This window comes from Rhipicephalus microplus, chromosome 1, assembly GCF_043290135.1.
Source record: "Rhipicephalus microplus isolate Deutch F79 chromosome 1, USDA_Rmic, whole genome shotgun sequence".
NCBI classification, from domain to species: domain Eukaryota; kingdom Metazoa; phylum Arthropoda; class Arachnida; order Ixodida; family Ixodidae; genus Rhipicephalus; species Rhipicephalus microplus.
The window spans coordinates 7,660,471-7,679,189 of record NC_134700.1 but is presented as its reverse complement, the minus strand read 5'-3'; the positions used below and the strand labels follow the sequence as shown (position 1 = coordinate 7,679,189).

The 18,719-nt window shown below is 48.8% G+C and overlaps 1 protein-coding gene across 9 annotated transcripts in view; it reads right to left on the bottom strand.

Annotated features, from left to right (window-relative positions):
- The window catches only part of mio (GATOR complex protein mio), a 768,187-nt gene that overhangs the window by 26,325 nt on the left and 723,143 nt on the right, over window positions 1-18,719 (bottom strand). For all 9 annotated transcript variants that reach the window (XM_075896295.1, XM_075895366.1, XM_075865082.1 and 6 more), the window contains one exon: window positions 571-670. In XM_075896295.1, the coding sequence (XP_075752410.1) occupies window positions 571-670 (100 nt within the window). The remainder of the gene's footprint in view (window positions 1-570; window positions 671-18,719) is intronic.

The window sequence follows — 18,719 nt, the reverse complement described above, 5'->3', positions numbered from 1 at the left end:
ATTTATATTTTTGTACACATTTATTGTGCCTGTAATTATGATTTTGAGGGCCTAAAACAGGATTTTACCTGCCTGTCTTTGGTGCCTGAAACACATTTTTTAGTGCCTGAAAATCCGGCCTCTAGTTATCACTAGTTTGCTAACAAATAAAAGAGACTATTCACGGCATACTAAAGTTTCAAGAACAGAGGCACACGTGGTGGCACACGGGAGACTTTTGTTAGGCTGAATATAATGTCAAAAAGCGCATCGCTGTAAGGAATTGAGGAGCATTGGTGGCATTATGGAAAAGCTGCAGGTACAGTAGTAGTGTTTGTTGTGACCAAGAATATTTTTGGGCCTTAAACGGTCCGGTGCTATTTAAACTAGCAAGATTTGGAATAGTTGGCGTATAATCTGTACTTGGATGTAGACGTAGGGATACGAAATTGGAGGCCCTACTGCATAAGAAGTTCAAATATGCCGTTTCGTTGGCCTGTACTACAGTGTGGCCTTGAGAGACCGCACTTGTTACACAATCCTTTCCCACTTTTACTTTGTGCTACAATGAAAGAGCCACAATGAGCTCACCGTTGCTGCCTCTCCAGATGCTTCCAGCAGGAGTGCCCATGTTGGTCAGGCACAGGGCGCACCTTGGCAGTGGCTTCCTGCAGTGCGGGCAGCAGGTGACCTGCAGCAAGCCACACCCACCGAGCGATACATAGCTCCACTAAAGATGAGCCAGCCCGTTTGAGAAAAACACTGGCCATCAAAAAAGCATGGGCTACATGATGACTACAGCTGTGCAGAAAGCAAAATTTTCAGTGTGAAACATAGTGAAATGTTAAACCTTGAATGCAAGTCGAACTGGATATTTTTTTTTAGCAATTCTCAAATATTTTTTTACAATATTTCGAAGCAAAAGCACACATAAAAAGATTTGCGGAAGCTCTCTAGGCACATTCTTATGAGATAGCGACATTAAAGTGTTCCTTTTGGTTTGGCTGGTGAAACGCTGAAAGGGTGGTGTTCCTCACTTGATTTATCAAAAATGAGAAAATGTAGAGGCTAAATGTTTATTTATATGCTTTCGTGCAACCAACATGGTGTCGCAACACTTTACATGTTAAAGGAAAAGGCCCTACTGTATTTACACATGTAATCCTCGCACTCGCATAATTCTTGCTTCCCTGCATTGCCAATCAAAAACACCATTTTTTTTTTTCTGTGAGTAATTGTCACACCCTGAAAAATTGATGGTGATGATGATGATGGCTCCACAATGGCTCTTGCCCACTCAGGGGGACTGGCCAAGAATTGAAGATATGAAATTTAAGGCCTTTCATATGATACGTAATCCTAACAGAAAAGGATAAAGCACACGTAAATACAGAAATAGTGCAATAATTTTTTTTGCCATTTCGACCGGACAGAATAATATATCTTGAATTGAAATTGTAGTAATTTCGAACATGTTTAAAATTGATGTTTAGAATTGGCTTAATAATACTATAACTACAATACTATAATATAATAGAAATTTAGAGGCACATTGGTTTTGTTTCATGAAGATAACTGCAAACGGCATCAAAGGCATTGCTGTAGCTGTAGTCCAGAACCGAAGCACCAAAGGAGAGTATATTGTCAATGGTGAAGGGCAGCCCAAGGTTAGCAAATGGGATGACAAGGACACGTTTTCTTAATACCGTATAAACAGGAATATTAGCCTACATATTTTCAATAAAACAACGAATGAGCTAAATTTGCCCTCCGTCTTATATAGCGGTGTCTAGCCGACAGTCCACCGCTGTCTGGCAACATGTGGCTTGCATGTGTATGAGAAGCTGGACACGGCCATATTCGCATTCAAATCCAATAGCACGTTGTTTTTTTTCTCTCTTGTCTGTTTTTTGCGTTTGCGATTTACCTCCAATCTCTTCAAAGTTCTCGCTCCGCTTGACATTGTGTTTCATTTTTAGTGATCTTTTTTTCTATTCACTGAAGCGGTACGAGAAGGCGGTACTCAGCTTCGTTTAAACTAGAGGGTGTTGAGTTCGCAGAAGTGAATGGAAATATGACTGCTCAGCACCGCTTTGGTGTATCAGAAAAAAGCGTGTGCTATTGGAGGGTGCAGAAAGGGAAGCTGCAGATGTGTAATCCTCGGGGAATGTCAGTTCGTGGGCGAAGTGCAGTTCATCTGCAGCTGGAGAATACGCTAGAGAACTTTGTGTGGGAAGTTCATGCGTGCTCGCTGCCAGTGACCGTGGATACCATTCGTAAGAAAGCTGTGAAACTCGCTCGAGAAGCTGGGCTCACGAGAGAAGAGTTTCGTGCACCAAACTCTTGGGTGCGTCGATTCATGAGAAGCAAAGGAATTTCTTTCCGGTGACGCACATCCATCTGTCAGAAGTTTGCAGACGAGTTCGAGGACAAGCTTATAAACTTTCAGGGCATTGTGAACAGGTTTCAAGAGCAGAACAACTACATGATGGGGCAGATTGACAATGCCGATGAGACCCCTCTGTGGTTTGAGATGCCTTCATCGACCATGATCATGAAGCTTGGCGCAAAGGATATGAAGCTGTTGTCCACTGGCAACGAGCACTCACGCTTCACCGTCATGCTGGCATGCATGGCAGATGATAGAAAGCGTCCGCCCTTCATCATTTTCAAACGTAAGACAATGCCGAAGGAAGTGTTCTTGCCCGGTGTTGTCGTTCACGTCAACAAAAAGGAATACATGGACGAGCCCATGATGCTCGAATGGATACGAGAAGCCTGGAGCCATCAGCCAGGTGCACTGCTGCGTCTTTGCAGCATGCTGGTGCTAGATGCGTTTTGTAGTCACTTGACCGACGTTGTGAAGCGCGCACTAGGCGATGGAAAAACGGACCCCGTCTTAACACCAAGTGGTATGACGTCCACCCTCCAACCGATCGACGTTGTACTAAACAAGCTGTTCAAGGACCGAGTGCAGCTGGACTACCAAAAGTGGATGTCCGGTGACAACCCAAAGACAACGCACTGTGGGAGGTGGGCAGCGACAAACTCTTGTCTTCAGAAGACAGTGGTGCTTCGTCTGACGAATAGGAACAGTTGCGATGGTGGTTGAGGGGAGCTCTGACGATCCGGGTGCGGTGCGCCGTATTCGAAAATAAATATCCTTAGGCGATTTTGGGTTGTTTTCCTTTCTTTTTTCAGTAAGCTGAACTAGGGGGGTCGACCTATATTCCCACTCAACCTATAGTCCAGTTTATACGGTAGTCTGTAACGGCGACATGACAAAAAATAATGCTCTACTGATTCAAGATCTGTACAAAGGCTGCATAGGGGAGATATTCCCAGACCAGTCCTGTAAGAATATAGATTTAAAGGGGGCACACGATATGGTAATCTTGTTAGCATGACTTCCAGTTGTCTAGTATGACACCAGTCAGATTTCCATCGATATTTCAAATGTCTAAATTCAGTGCATGGTGTTACTGATTCTATGGCATCAGCCCCGAGTGAAAAAATTTAATATCATATCGCTGTTACGCTGGACAGGCCGGAAGCACAGAAAGCATTGGGTTATTTAATACCATTCAAGCTCATTAGCTCTGACATTTCATTTAATTCTATCCCGCAATGTCCAGGTACCTATAATAATTTTAAGAGCTTCAGCTGGGGAGGATTTAGCGTAAGAAATGTCCTTGCAGCAGTTATGTCATCTTCTACTTTCAACCACTGGTGATGATAGTGCATGTCAGTATAGTGCATCCTCTAAAGCATCATGAATACAATAAATGCATAGAGCTTTAATTCAATCTAAGACAAGCCACAAGTTGCAAGTACGCATTGCGGCACACTGGGGTGTGTCAGTACTAGTTCGCGTAGCATATGTTGCTTCATCAGATCTGTGGTCACGCTATGGGTTGACACGAAAGCTACACGATTGCTCGTAAGTTGAAAGCGGTTGTTAATGCACTAAAAAACACTAGGCTTGCGAGGAAAGTGCAGCACAGTCGCAGCAAAAGCTGGAAGAGTGGCCTTTCAGAGCCTTTTCTAAACACTCATTGGGTAACTGCCGCAAGCACACTTGCTCGGTACCCACTACGGCACTAATAGTAACAACTTCTAGGTAGCAGGCCAGCATTCATTATGCAATCCTTCATCATTCTTTTGAGATGTGTGGTATCCACTAAACACTTGCAAGGAATTTCATGCCAATTATTCATGCAGTGGCAGATGACGATGAGGAATTTATAGCTTAAGTGGGTATGCCTGATAGGTAATAAGCGATCATAAATAAGCGTTTGCAATATGTTGCAACATTAGACGACCCAATCGTTACGCTATTTGCACCGTGTGATGACGAGTTATTCTTTCGCTGTGTTAAAACGCTTGATAAGCTGTATTAATGCGATTGCTTTCCCGACATGAAGCCTGCCTAAGACAACTTTGCGAACAAGTCGCAAGCACCCAGCGTGTCTCAGTGATAGAATATTGGGTTGGCATGCAGCGCACCCGGTTCAAGCTCCACTGCGTCCTTGGTATTAGGTTTTTTTTCTTATTTCTGCATTATTTGTTTTGGACACTGGCAGTGGAGGCAGACAACTACAGCACTGCACGTAACCTCAGCTCCGATCTCATAACAGCTTTCGCTGTAAAACGGCAACAGGGCCACCGGCAGCTGGCACTTCGAAGTTGAGAAGTTTTGTGTTCGCTACTGGCGACGGGAGCACGAGCAGCTGAAATTCACCAACAAGACATACGTGTCGGGCCTTTCCTGAGCCTAAAAGACAGAGAAACATTCACAGGTTGAGCCAGCGCTTGGAGGCTATGTCAAGGGTCTCCCCGTGCGGAGACCCTTGAGACATTAGGGAGTTTTAGAATAGGGAGCTTTAAAATAACGTTTGCAGGCGCTGCGTGCATTGAGGGCATAGGGGGCACCATATGAGCTTTAGAATAATGTTTGCCCCTCCTAGAGAACAATATAGGAACTTTAGCTACCCCGCAAACTCAAATGCGCGGGAAATACACATAGCCTCGACACCAGCGTCCGCGGGCCGCGCACGCCACCCGCTATTTCGGATTTTCTGCGTGCGGTCCGCGAACCTGAACGGCGGCTCACGTACGACGCATGCACAGTGGCAGCGACTGCACCGCAAGAGCTCCCGGTGCGCTATTCTAAATTCCTTAATAGCGCACCGCAAGCCCTTGCGGTGCAGTCGCTGCCTGTGCGCATGCTTCGTAAAGCGAGTCACCGTTTGCGTTCGCAGCCCACCCGCAGAAAATCTGGAATAGCGTGCGGCGATCGCGGCCCGCGAAGTGGTGTGTGTAGCTTTCGTGCATTTAGGTTCGCGGTCAGGGCTAAAGTCCCTAGGCTTTTACCTAGGGTGAGCAAACACTGATGGACCTTTCCAGAAATTGCATCGCCGCGCTTTCCCCTAGCGGATTAGGGCGGGAACATTATGGGAAAGTGGAGCGCCGGGTGGGCAGAGCAGACGACGCTTTCCCGCTTTCGCTGGCTTTCATCGCATGCCGTGAGTGGTTTTGGCTGACGTAAGGTGCTGCTCTAGTGAAGAAATGGCTACTTCTGAGTGGTCTGACCTTCATGTTCGTCAACTAGGTTGTAGTGCTCGCCACAAATAGCCAGAATCATCACATAACATGCGGAAGAAGAAGAAAAGTGGCGGACAAAGCTGCTGGGGGGGGGGGGGGGAGGGGAGCGAGAGTTTTGTGTTAAAGCAAGGAGTGCTATCTTGGTCAGAAGCGCAGCAACTATTACACGGAACACACAAAACAAGCGCTTGTGTAAGCCCTTGTGTTGTGTGTTCCGTGTAATAGTTGCTGCGCTTCCTACCAAGATGGCACTCCTTGCTTTGACACAGAACTCTCGCTCCCCCAACTGGCCCGATACAACTACAGTCGTGCCCGTTTATAACGAACCTGAGCATGACGCGGCATTCATTCACTGTATCCCGAAGTTCGTAGTAAATGAAACACAGCTTTTAAGAAAGTTGCGAGTGAAAACACAAACTTTTTATGCCCTCAAAAGTCCGTGATGCACGTGTTTCGAATAGCAGAAGCGATAAGGGTGGTCTTGAGTTCATTTAAAATGGCAGGGTGCTCGTTCGCCAAGGCCTGTGGCATAAGCTGCATGAGGCATTGACTCCAAAGTTTCGCCGTTCTCGCAATCCGATTCCTCCAAATCGCTCTCGCTACGTACTTCATTCATAATGCCCTAATCCGTGCACGGTTCCGCAGTGTCGGCATCATCATCGGCCGTAATTAAACCATCGCAACAGATGTCCCACTCGCTCTCCCAGGTCGGAGTCGACGCGCTGTCACAATTAAATCGCCATCGCAGTGGTTCTGTTCAGAAGCGTCAGACTCGTCATCGGGCCCGACGTCGACGAAGTCGGCCTCGCGAAAACAGTTTCGCGCGCATGTAGCTGTCACCGCCGCTCACAAAATATTCACTATCTCCACAGCTGAATACCGGAACGCCCGAAGCGGTAAATTGGTTGCCAGGTAGTCAACAGCTACGAGCAAGCGCCCCACAACATGGCACCTAACGCGCAGATTGCGCTCAAGCAAAGCGGTCACACTTTCGACGTTTTGTTGAGCGGCAGGAAAAAAAAAAAAGAGTGCTAGTCCTCCCGTCGGCCATTATGACTACACGCACACCAAGAGCGAGCAAGACATGCATACACGACACACATGCCAGAACATGTGGAACAGCTCTGGGCCCGTTTCAGTCAAAAAACGAAACTGATTCGAGCCAGCGTGAGGGGCGCCGCGGAGTGGTGGAGATGGGCGAAGGGGCTGTGATCAAGAGAGAAGAGCAGACTTGCGAGAGAAGGGCAAGGAGTTGCGATAAAAAGAGGGGAGGATGCGGCGGGAGGGCGACCTTGAAAACCAAAACACACGAGGAGGCAGGTTGGGTAGCTCGCTTGGAAGGTCCGCGAAACTCGCACGTAGAAAAACTTGGAAAGAGTGCATAGCTGCCTGAATTGGTGCGCACGGCGGTGTTCGAAGAATCGGCGGCCGTGGTCATCAAAAAATCGTTTTGTTGCGCCGGCGAGTTTGCGAGGACTCACGAAATACCATATTTCGCGACTCGTACCGCACAAATTGACAGCCGTTTTCGCGCTTCCGCACGTGCGTGGAAGGCATGCTGAGCCGAGTGCGAATTAAGCGAGAACAAGTCCTAAACACGAAATGAATCGCAAATTATCAGAGTGGGTGGGGTAGCGTACGTGCGTGCACTAGATGCAGACTATCGGATACAGTCAGTAGCCGACGATGTTGGCAAATGGTCTGGTCACTCCAGACCGGCGTGCCTGGAGCGACGCGGGCCTGGAATCAAAAACGGGGTAGATGGCCAACTGGTCTTTGAAAGATCGGTGGCAGTGTGAAAACACGGGCCTCGTCTGGCGATGCCGAATGCTCAGAGTAGCGGGGGACAAAGGACGGAGGGGTGCGCAACAAAAGCGGTCGGGGAGAGCGTTAACTAGAGGGGCACGGTGGCAGAGTCGGCGTTTAACAATAAGAATGTATGGGCAACTCGCTGATGCCTGATCGGTGGTCGAAATCGGTTTCCCAGGAAGTCGGCAGACCGCTGACTCCGTTTGCTGTAACCGATCAGCGGCGCTTGGAGACGTTCGTTGCAAGTGCGATTTTGTGCCATTGAATTAATGTATATTTTCACGGTCATGCTTATATTGTTCATTTTAAGCAAAAGTTCGTTTTAAGTAGAGCCGTTATATGTGTGCTTGCCTGTATTTAAGGAGTGCTAGATCTAGTTACATTATTACGGATACAAAAAGCGATACTCGCAGCCAGATAACGTTGGCAACTGATGTAAGTGCTGCTGTGGTACGCTGTACATTTCCCACACTAAATGAGGCTTCCACCATTGCTTTTATTAAAGTCACAGCCTCACCATCAGCAGCCTTAAACAGCATTACTTATCAACATTTTCTGGCTTAAACATGAGCAAAAATAAGCACTCTGTGTCCAGGCACTCAGTGCTTATTATCACCATGAGAATGCTCTATTTTGCAAAATTTTCGCTTCTGAATATGCCTGAGGCGAGTCTTTCATGTTCTGTTCATGGCCTTTTTGGTAAAGGTGACAGGAACGGCTGTATGTTTTATGCGGCTTGGAGAGCCATCTGCATTGAAACGGCAATTTACTGAATTAGCATAATTATAAACTGTAATGAAACAAGGGATCACGGGAGCCCAAGCAGTAAAGTAGAATATTATGTAAATTGTGCACACTAACGCCCATTCTGTTGTATATTTCTACCCATTGTTACCCTTTGCGCAGTCAGGTCGTAAATTTTTAAGTTCTTAAGAGGAACGACACAGAGACAGCATGTTTTACGCTGTTTAAAAAAAATACTGCAAAGTCAAATGCGCAGAATATTCTAGCTTTATGAAGTGCAACACTGCGCTATAACTATATAATCTCTGCATACGACAGTACTCACTTGATGTCCGCTCTATGGGAGTGTTAGTAGCTGGTTTTTACTATGCTCTCGGCGTCCTAAGTCCAAAGTTTCTCAGGCGCAACATTTGAATCAGGCAATTAGAATTCTAATCCACCATCATAGTGAGGCTCGAACCCATTTATAGGGGTCAGATTTTGACATTGATTATCATGAGTGAAGTGCCATGGTCTTGCACCGCGTATCACACGGAAGCCTATCACGAGTGATAGTGCTTAATATAAAGTACTAATATCAAAGCTGTATGGTCATGCTGAAAATAGAACAAAAGTTAAAAGCTTCCGCTACATGGAAATGCGATGAACGAAGCTAACGGGCTCATTGCGAAAGTCGAGTAATGTTTACAATTCAATGGGCTCTTTCGCGGGTACATTAACATTTTCCCGGGTCTTTAGTAGATTTGCTGACTTTATGTTTTCCTCGTTGTGCCTCTTCTATCAGTGCAGATTGAAGCAGGGCTATCATGCGCAATATTCCCGCAAGGATGCGTTCGTACGCCCGCGCGCTGGGGGAAACGAGGTGAGCCAACGCTTCCGCGAACAGACGACACTCCGCCGGCGCTCCGGCTTCCCATAATGTCAGCCTAGGTGGCGCGCGAATTCCTGGAAAGGTAGAGTAACTGTATATGGTCCCTACGAGACCAGAGTAGAGCATATGTCTGCCATCTTGCCTGGCTAGCAACCAGCCACGCGGCGAAATCGCCTTCTGTTTTTGCAGGCGACAACCCTGCCATGTTATTTTTTTCTTTTTTTTTGCCACGTTGCATATCGATGATGATGATGATGAGTGCTTTTTAATGGCGCAAGGGCCAATTGATGGCCAAAGAGCGCCATTTCAATAGTCCAGAGATATGAACATGATATGATGCGTGGCTGTAAAGGGGCCTTAAAATTCCTCGCGCTAACGCGGGTTAAAACATGGAAGTAATAAAAGCATGGCAGTGGTGTGAAATATGTGCTGTGAAAGTGGATGGCAAAATGTCATGATATTGTTACGTAAAAATGACACGAGGCGTGTCTATTTAAAATCTATATTTAAACTGATGCGTATGGCGCCGACTAAGATGGAAGACAGCACGCACAACCGACAGGTCACTTCCTCGTTGTCGTCTTCTGACCGCTGATACGTCAGCTACGTAGTATTACCCCTCTCCCCCCCAGCGATAAAAGCGCCGTCTCGGTGCACATAAACTACGGTCTTAATTCAGTAGGCAGGTGGTAAGGTTTTAGCCTGCTGACGTGCACAACATCACTGGGTGTGGTTGCAGGCAAGCTTGTGGGCTCAGATGCAGGAATGATCTCATAGGTGACGTCGGTTACCTGGCGGATGATACGGTAAGGACCCATGTAGCGAGACAACTTCTCTCATAAGCCAACTCGACGAACTGGGCACCACAAGAGAACAAGAGAACAGGGTGAGAAGTGAACGTCAGCATGCCGGCTGTTGTCGTAGATGGCTTTCTGGGTGGCTTGCGAAGCCGAAAGTCTAGAGCGGGCGATCTGACGTGCGTGGTCGGCACGAGTAATAGCGTCGCGTGCGTATTCGGTTGACGGCGTGGTAGTGGTTGGAAGTAGGGTATCGAGTGGTAACGTCGGATCACGGCCATAAAGCAAATAAAAGGGTGAATAACCAGTGGTGTCGTGGCGCGAAGAATTGTACGCGAAGGTCACGTGAGGTAGCATCAGGTCCCAGTCATGGTGGTCGGAGGGCACATACATCGCGAGCACGTCCGTGAGTGTCCGATTGAGCCGTTCGGTAAGGCCATTTGTTTGGGGATGGTAGGAAGTGGTCAGCTTGGGGTGCGTCGAGGAAGAGCGTAGAAGATCGTCGATCACACGGGACAAAAATGCGTGGCCACGATCCGTGAGTAATTGGCGAGGAGCGCCATGGTGTAGGATGACGTCGTGGAGCAAAAAGTCCGCAACGTCAGTAGCGGTGCTGGTGAGGAGCACTCGAGTGATGGCATCCTTAGTCGCGTAGTCTATAGCAACGGCGACCCACTTGTTGCCCGATTTCGACTCGGCAAAAGGACCGAGAAGATCTATACCAACACGGAAGAAAGGTTTGGTTGGGATGGAGATCGGTCGAAGAAGTCCAGCCGGGGGCGCAGTAGGTCGCTTCTTACGTTGGCATTTATCGCAGGAGGACACGTAACCGCGAACGGACCGGGTGAGACCACGCCAAAAGAAGCGGCGACGCACGCGGTCGTACGTCCCCGATACACCCAAATGGAGGAGATGTAGTCACTGTAGCCACGACCACAATACAGAGGTCGTACTACGGATGACCTCGAAATATTGGGTGAAGGCTATGCACATCATTTAAAAACGTGAGAAATGTATGCAGTTTAAAAAGAGGATCCCTACCGATGAGCATCCCAGGGTGTAGTGGGAGCTGCTGTCAGTAGGGCAGTAAAAAATGCTTTTTCCTTAGAGCATCAAGCTCATTGCACTGGACGAGAATGTGGAGAACCATAAGTGGTTCTCCACATCTCTCACAATACGATGGATTGCCGGTAGACAAAAGATATGAATGTGTAGAGTATGTATGTCCTGTTCTAAGCCTTGTTAGTGTTACTTGTGTCGTGATTTTGATAGTGGTGGCCGATAACCTAGTTGCGGCTTAATAGCATGGAGTTTATTGTCTGTGTGTTTATCCCACGTGCTCTGCCAATACTCCTTGAGCTTTCATTTTAGAAAAGGTTTTAGGTCAAGAGCAGGGATTGGTATTGATGCATTGGGAGTGGTGTCGTTGGCGGAAGCAGCCAGCCAGCTTGTCGGCCAATACGCTCCCTTGTATCTCATGCAGCCCTGGAACACAGCAGACAATGACGTGCTGTTTTGATGTGTACAGTGTGCACAAAAGTGAGTAAAGTGACACCAGCATAGGGTTCTTGTGTTTTTTAGCAGTTTTCAGGGCTTTGACCACGCTTAGAGAATCTGTGTATATTACCGCCTTTTGTAACTTTATCTGCTTGATGTGTTTTACGATTGCCAGTATTGCGTAAGCTTCTCCTGTGAAAATGCTTGCATCAGGATGAAGAATGCTGGCCTCGGGAAAGGATTGGCCCACAGCTACATATGACACAGAAGTGTTTCACTTTGACACGTCGGTAAAGAACTCAGGACATGTGTATTTATGTTGTAGTTCTAGGAAGTATGTATGTATGTGTGCAAGTGGTGCGTGCTTTGTGACTTCACAGTCTATAAGCTGCCACTGCCACGGTGGCAGATATGTTGCAGGAGCCATCAAATTGTGTTCGAGAAGAGGCACACCTGTTTCTTCGGCCAGGCCCCTTACACGGTGCACGTAGGGCTGCCTAAACAAAGGACGGTTCTCGAACAAGCCAGAACAAGACAAATCATTAGCTGTGAAATGGGAAGGGTGTTTCTTGTCTGCCTTCACCTTCAAAAAGTACAAAAAGGACAGGAAACATCTTTGTAGGTAGAGCGACCATTCATTCGAATCCGCGTGCAAGCTCTCTACAGAGCTAGCTCGGAAAGCACCCGTAGTGAGGCGAATGCCTAGATGGTGGACGAAGTCGAGAATCTTCAAGGCTGATGGTGTTGCGGACTGATAGATTATAGCCCCGTAATCTACGCGTGTGCATATGAGGCTTTTATATAAATTCATTACACATTTCGTGTCACTACCCCATGTAGTGCGTGACAACACTTTCAAAATTTTCATTGTTTTTAAGCACCTGTCCTCTAAATACTTGATGTGTGGGATGAAGGTTAGTTTAGTGTCTAGAGACCAAAAAACTTGTGCTCGGTCTTCACTGACAGAGGTTGACCATGCAGGTCAATGTCGGGGTCAGGATGGAGGCTCCTCTTTCGGCTGAACAAGACACAAGTGTTCTTTTGCGCGTTGAGTATAAAACCATTCTCATTTTCCCATTGAGATACCTTGTTCAACCCTATACTCCGTTTCATACATCAGGTGCAACGCTGTGAAGGCTAGGCAAGTAGTCCGTAAAGAAAACACGAGGTGTTGCTCCGCGCGGTTTCGTAGCCGAGTGGTCTGACGCGTCGCTCCGGAGAGGGAAACGCATCCTGGTACGGGCGTACACATTTGCAATTACTTGCTTGGCGTGCTTCGACGGCTTCGATGTGCGAAGCTTCGAAAAAATTTGCGCAGGAGAGGTGGTCGAGGACGCAGAACTGGACGCCATTTTTTCGAAGCTGCCACAACAAGTAAAAAAAAAACGGCGGCGCGGGTCGCGCGGAGAGCGAAAACCTGATACGAAAGCGACAAACATAAATTACCAACTCGCATATTTGGATTGTTTATTCGACAACACAGGCGTTTGTTTTTAAACCTGATGACAAATATGTATGCTTAGAAGTTTCCCGAGAAGCATTTATTGATTCTCGTACACCCCAAGCGACGCACTACTTTTCAGTCGCGGCAGTACACAGCGCAAACAAGAGCGCTAGCTTTGACAGCGTTGCACATGATGTATGAAACGGAGTATAGTTGAACTTGATGTTGACAAATTGAGATGTTCCACGATTTGTAACCAATCTGCACATCATCGACATATATGCAGTAAAAAATATTACATGGGAGAGAGAGGTGCAAGGAATTCATTTTAACTATGAAAAGTGTGCAGCTAAATACACCTCCTTGTGGCACTCCTTTTTCTTGGACAAATACTCGAGATAGGACAGTGCCAACTCGCACACCGAATGTACGGTTGGACAGCTAGCTTTCAATAATTGTCCGCATTCTACCCCGCACACCTAAATGTGACAAGTCTCGCAATATGCCAAAGCGTGATGTAGTGTCATATGCCTTTTTCATATAGAGGAACACAGAAAGAAAAAACTGCTTATGAACAAAAGCATCGCGAATTTGTGCCTCGATACGAACAAGGTGGTCGGTGGTGGATCGAGCCTCTCGAAACCCACACTGGTATGGGTCAAGTAGGCCATTAATTTCAAGGAAGTGCATCAGGCGCCTGTTAATCATTTTCTCAAAGACCTTGCAAAGACAGCTGGTTAACGCTATTGGCTTGTAGCTGGAAACTGAGGCTGGGTCCTTGCCTTGTTTTAAAATTGGGATAACGCTAGCTTCCTTCCAGGCTGAGGGTAGCTTGCCGGAAGACCATATCGCATTGTACAGAAAGAGGAGAGCTTTCTGGGTTTCAGTGGGCAGGTGTTTTAGGATTTCATATTGCCACGTTCTATTTCTCAAGTTTTGTTATCGCCCCAAAACACTACACAATTCTCAGCGCAAACTGCGCCTGCAGTTTTCGAGAACCTTCCGGACTGTAGTAGATCATTAAGATCATAAGATCATGACTACCCTGCGAACTGTACAGATTATTCTGGAACCTACGCCACCGCCAGCGATAACGCTAGAACATTCGACGGCAAGAGTATAAATGCCGACGCGCTTCGCCGCTTGTCAGTAGTTGATCGACGGCCGACGCTCCGTTCGCCGCTATCAGTCCAAGACTGCTACTGTAAACGGACTTTCCGTTTACCGGGCACAGGTTCGCCCAAATAAACAGTTAAATTCCAACACAAAGTTTCCTGTCTTCGGCCACGTCACGACCCCATGACATCTGGTGGAGGTGCTGCTTTTTTGATGTTTCGGACGCCCCCTTCAAGCCGCGACCCCAGCCCAAGCGGCAAAGAAGACATGGACAATAACCATGAACAGCGAACAAGCCGCCCGCAGAGAGGACTATAACCAGAGTACGGGCCCTTTCCTGAAGCAGCCAGGCAGACCCGAATGCCGACATCAACTACTGCAACCATGACCGCCCTCGTGCAGCCTGCCCCACTCCTGCTCCGACAACCCAAAGAGCCACCAACTTTCTGCGGTTTGCCACTGGAAGATCCGGAAAGCTGGATCGAAAGGTTCGACTGCGTCGCCGCCTTCAATGACTGGACAGACAATGACAAGCTCCAGCATGTGTATTTTGCTAGAAGATGCTGCTCGGACCTGGTTCGAGAATCAAGAGCGAAGCCTTAGAACGTGGGACGTCTTTCGCACCAGGTTCCTCGCCACTTTCGCAAGTGTTGTGCACTAGGAGAAGGCCGCAGCTCTTCTCGAAACCCGCATGCAGATGCCAAACGAAAACGTGACGGAAGACATGATAAAACTTTTCCGCCACGCTGACTCCGACATGTCTCAGGAGAAGAAGGTCCGTCTGCTCATGCAAGGAGTAAAGCAGGAACTCTTCGCCGGGCTGATCAGAAACCCGCCAAAGACGGTCGCCGAATTCATTTCAGAAGCATCTACGATAGAGAAGACGCTCGAGATGTGCACGCGGCAATATAACCGTAGCTTCTCGTCTACAAGCTACGCCGGCATTCAAGGGCTTGGAACCACCGACTTACATGAGACGATCCGAGTGATCGTGCAAGAAGAGCTGCGAAAATGACTTCCTTCAGCGCAGCCTCACGTGGAATCCATCACGGACGTCGTACGCTAGGAGATCCAGCAATCGCTAGGCGTTCCTCAGTCTCAAGAGCCTCAGCTGCAAGCCATGAGCTATGCTGCTGCAGCCCGCCACCACGCCCCTCCTCAACGCGCACGCCAAAACGCTGCCCCATCGCACTTCCGTCGCCAGACGCCACTGCCGCCACCACCCCCACCGACATGCTACCATTTGCCAGCGGCTCAGCGCACTGCGCCGAGGAAGACTGACGTCTGGCACACCCCTGACAACCGCCTGCTCTGCTACTACTGCGGCGAGGCCAGACACACATACCACCATTGCCAGTACTGCCAGATGGGACTGCGTGGCTTCGCCGTCTATGCACCGCGTCCAAAGCCAGGAGAACGGCCACATTACATCGCCGACTACCTGACAGGAACTCAATGGACACCACGAAGTCCTTCCCGTTCGCCGTCGCCCAGCCGCCACATGTCGCCGCACCACCGGTAGTACTCTGGCCCAACGCGGGGCCGGTCTCTTAGCCCATATCTGGGAAACTAAGGACAGCAACCGATGGAGGTGCGGCTGCTGTGCGACGAACTACCAAAGATCCTCCTCTGGCGACGCGACGGAGCTTTCCGAACACAACGCCAACCTGGCAAAGCCCTGGCGGCGAAAGCTCACTTACCGAAGGTGGCCTGACGACGCAACATGGAAGCAGCGGAACAAGCCGATGCAGCCGTGACCTGACGCCACGCCCTAACTGTAATGCGAGATGGCGAACTAGCGAACTCGACGTTCTTATCGACGGCCACAGTGTGACCGCTCTCGTCGATACTGGAGCCGACTATTCCGTCATCAGTGGGTCATTCGCCACGCAGTTCAAGAAAGTTAGGACAGCTTGGCAAGGCCCTGAAATCCGCACAGCTGGAGGTCATCTCGTAATGCCTACAGGAATCTCTGCACAGCGAGAGTCACCATTATGGCCGTATTTATCCTACAGACTTTGTAGTCCTACAGCGTTGCTCGAGAGATGTCATTCTTGGTATGGACTTCTTAAGCCTCCATGGGGCTGTCATCAACCTAAGAACAAGGTCTATAACGTTATCCACAGAAGAAGCACTACCGCCGCGCACGCCGTCAGGAAACCATGCCTTGAATGTGCTGGAAGAACAAGTCACCATTCCGCCTCGCTCCAGCGTCATTATTTCAGTCGGTGCTCCTAAATCACCTGACTTGGAAGGCGTCGTTGAAGGCAGTCAGGATCTGTTGGTCAACCGAAATATTTGCGTCGCAAGAGGAATTGCAGAGCTGCGGGGAGGCAAAGCAACGGTTATGCTCACGAATTTCAGCAATGAGTACAAACATGTGAACAAAGGAACAACGGTCGCATACATCGAAGAAATTGTCGACGCCACCAGTGCTTTCACCCTCATTGTTTCTGCGGAACCTGCTCAGAGGAACCAAGCCCCTCCCACAGCTTTCGACGTCAATCCCAGACTTCCGAACCATAAGCAAGAACAGCTCAAGGCCCTGCTCCTGCAATACGAAGATTGCTTTTCATCGTCATCCAAAATTCGGCAGACCCCAATCACGAAAAATTTCATCATAACCGAAGAAAATGCCAGACCACTCCGTCACAGTCCGTACAGGGTTTCGACGCGAGAACGTGAGGCCATGAAGAGACAAGTTGATGAGATGCTGCGGGATGACATCATCCAGCTGTCCAAGAGTCCATGGGCGTCCCCCGTGGTGTTAGTGAAGAAAAAGGATGGGACCCTACGTTTTTGCGTCGATTATCGCCGCCTGAACAAAATCACAAGGAAAGACGTGTATCCTCTCGCACGAATAGACGACGCACTTGATCGGCTCCATAATGCCAAGTACTTTTCATCAATGGACCTCAAGACTGGCTTTTGGCAAATCGAAGTCGACGAAAGAGACCAAGAAAAGACGGCGTTTATAACACCGGACGGCCTCTTCGAGTTTAAGGTGATGCCCTTCGGTCTTTGCTCAGCACCTGCAACTTTTCAACGGATTATGAATACAGTACTGGCAGGATTGAAGTGGCAAACTTGCCTTGTGTACTTGGACGACATCGTCGTGTTTTCCTCGAGTTTCGACAAGCATCTTCGGCGCCTTGAAATTGTACTTAAAGCCATTAAAACGTCCGGACTCACACTGAAGCCAGAAAAGTGCAGATTTGCGTACGAGGAGCTCTTGTTTCTGGGGCACGTTATTAGCAAGTCTGGAGTTTGTCCCGATCCACGGAAAACAGCCGCCATCGCCGACTTTTCGCCCCCTACTGACAAGAAGGCGGTGCGCCGATTTCTGGGCCTGTGCGCCTATTATAGGCGGTTCGTGAAAAACTTTGCCCGCATCGCCGATCCTCTCACAAACCTTACCAAGGCCGACGTAGAGTTCAAGTGAGAAACGCCGTAGGAAAACGCTTTCCAGGAGCTTAAACATCGCCTACAGACGCCTCCGTTACTTGCCCATTGCGACGAATTCGCCGAGACAGAAATACACACTGACTTAAGCAGCGTAGGTCTTGGTGCCGTTCTTGTGCAGAGGGCTGACGGACTTGAAAGGGTTATAAGTTACGCCAGCCCATCGCTATCCAAAGCAGAAGCCAATTATTCCACAACAGGAAAGGAGTGCCTCGCCATCATCTGGGCTACGTCGAAATTTCGCCCCTACCTCTACGGCAGGCCCTTCAAAGTTGTGAGCGACCACCACGCCTTGTGTTGGCTAGCCACCTTCAAGGACCCTTCAGGTCGCCTCGCAAGATGGAGCCTAAGACTTCAAGAATATGACATTACGGTCATTTACAAGTCTGGCAAGAAACACTCCGACTGTCTCTCTCGTGCGTCTGTCGACCGACCACTACCCGACGACCCCGATGACGACTACTTCTTGGGAACGATAACTACCGACGACTTCGCTGAACGACAGCGGACAGACCCAGAACTTAAGGCCCTAATAGAATACCTCGAAGGCAGGACCGCCGAAGTCCCGAAGGTATTCAAGCGCATTTGTGTCGTTTTTTCTACGAAACGGTCTTCTACAAAAGAAAAACTTTTCACCGCTTTGAGCTAAGTACCTCCTTGTGGTGCCTTCAGCTCTGCGACCAGAACTGCTGCAGACCCTGCACGACGATCCGACGGCAGGGCACCTCGGTGTTTCTCGCACGCTCGCGAGGATACAAGAAAGGTACTACTGGCCACGTCTTCCCACCGATGTCACTCGTTATGTGAGGACATGCTGGGATTGTCAGCGACGCAAGACACCACCGACAAGGCCAGCGGGACTTTTGCAGCCAATTGAACCACCTCGCCGACCTTTCCAGCAGATTGGTATGGACCTACTGGGGTTGTTCTGGACGTCGTCTTTCGGAAACAAGTGGATCGTGGTAGCTACCGACTACCTCACCCGCTACGCCGAGACAAAAGCCCTACCAAAAGGCAGTGCATCCGAGGTAGCTAAGTTCTTCGTTGAAAATATCGTCCTACGTCACGGCGCCCTGGAGGTCCTTATCACCGACAAAGGAACGGCATTTACTGCCGACTTAACTCAAGCGATCTTGGCATACAGCCACACAAACCACGACCGGACGACAGCGTACCACCCACAGACCAAAGGCCTCATCGAGCGGCTAAACAAGACGATTGCCGACATGCTGCCAATGTACGTCGATGTTGAACACAAGACGTGGGACGCCATTTTTCTGTACGTGACCTTCGCATACAACACGGCGGTGCAGGAGACGACGCAGATATCTCCATACAAATTGGTCTACTGAAGGAGCCCGGCAACGACGCTGGATGCCATGTTACCCAACGTCAC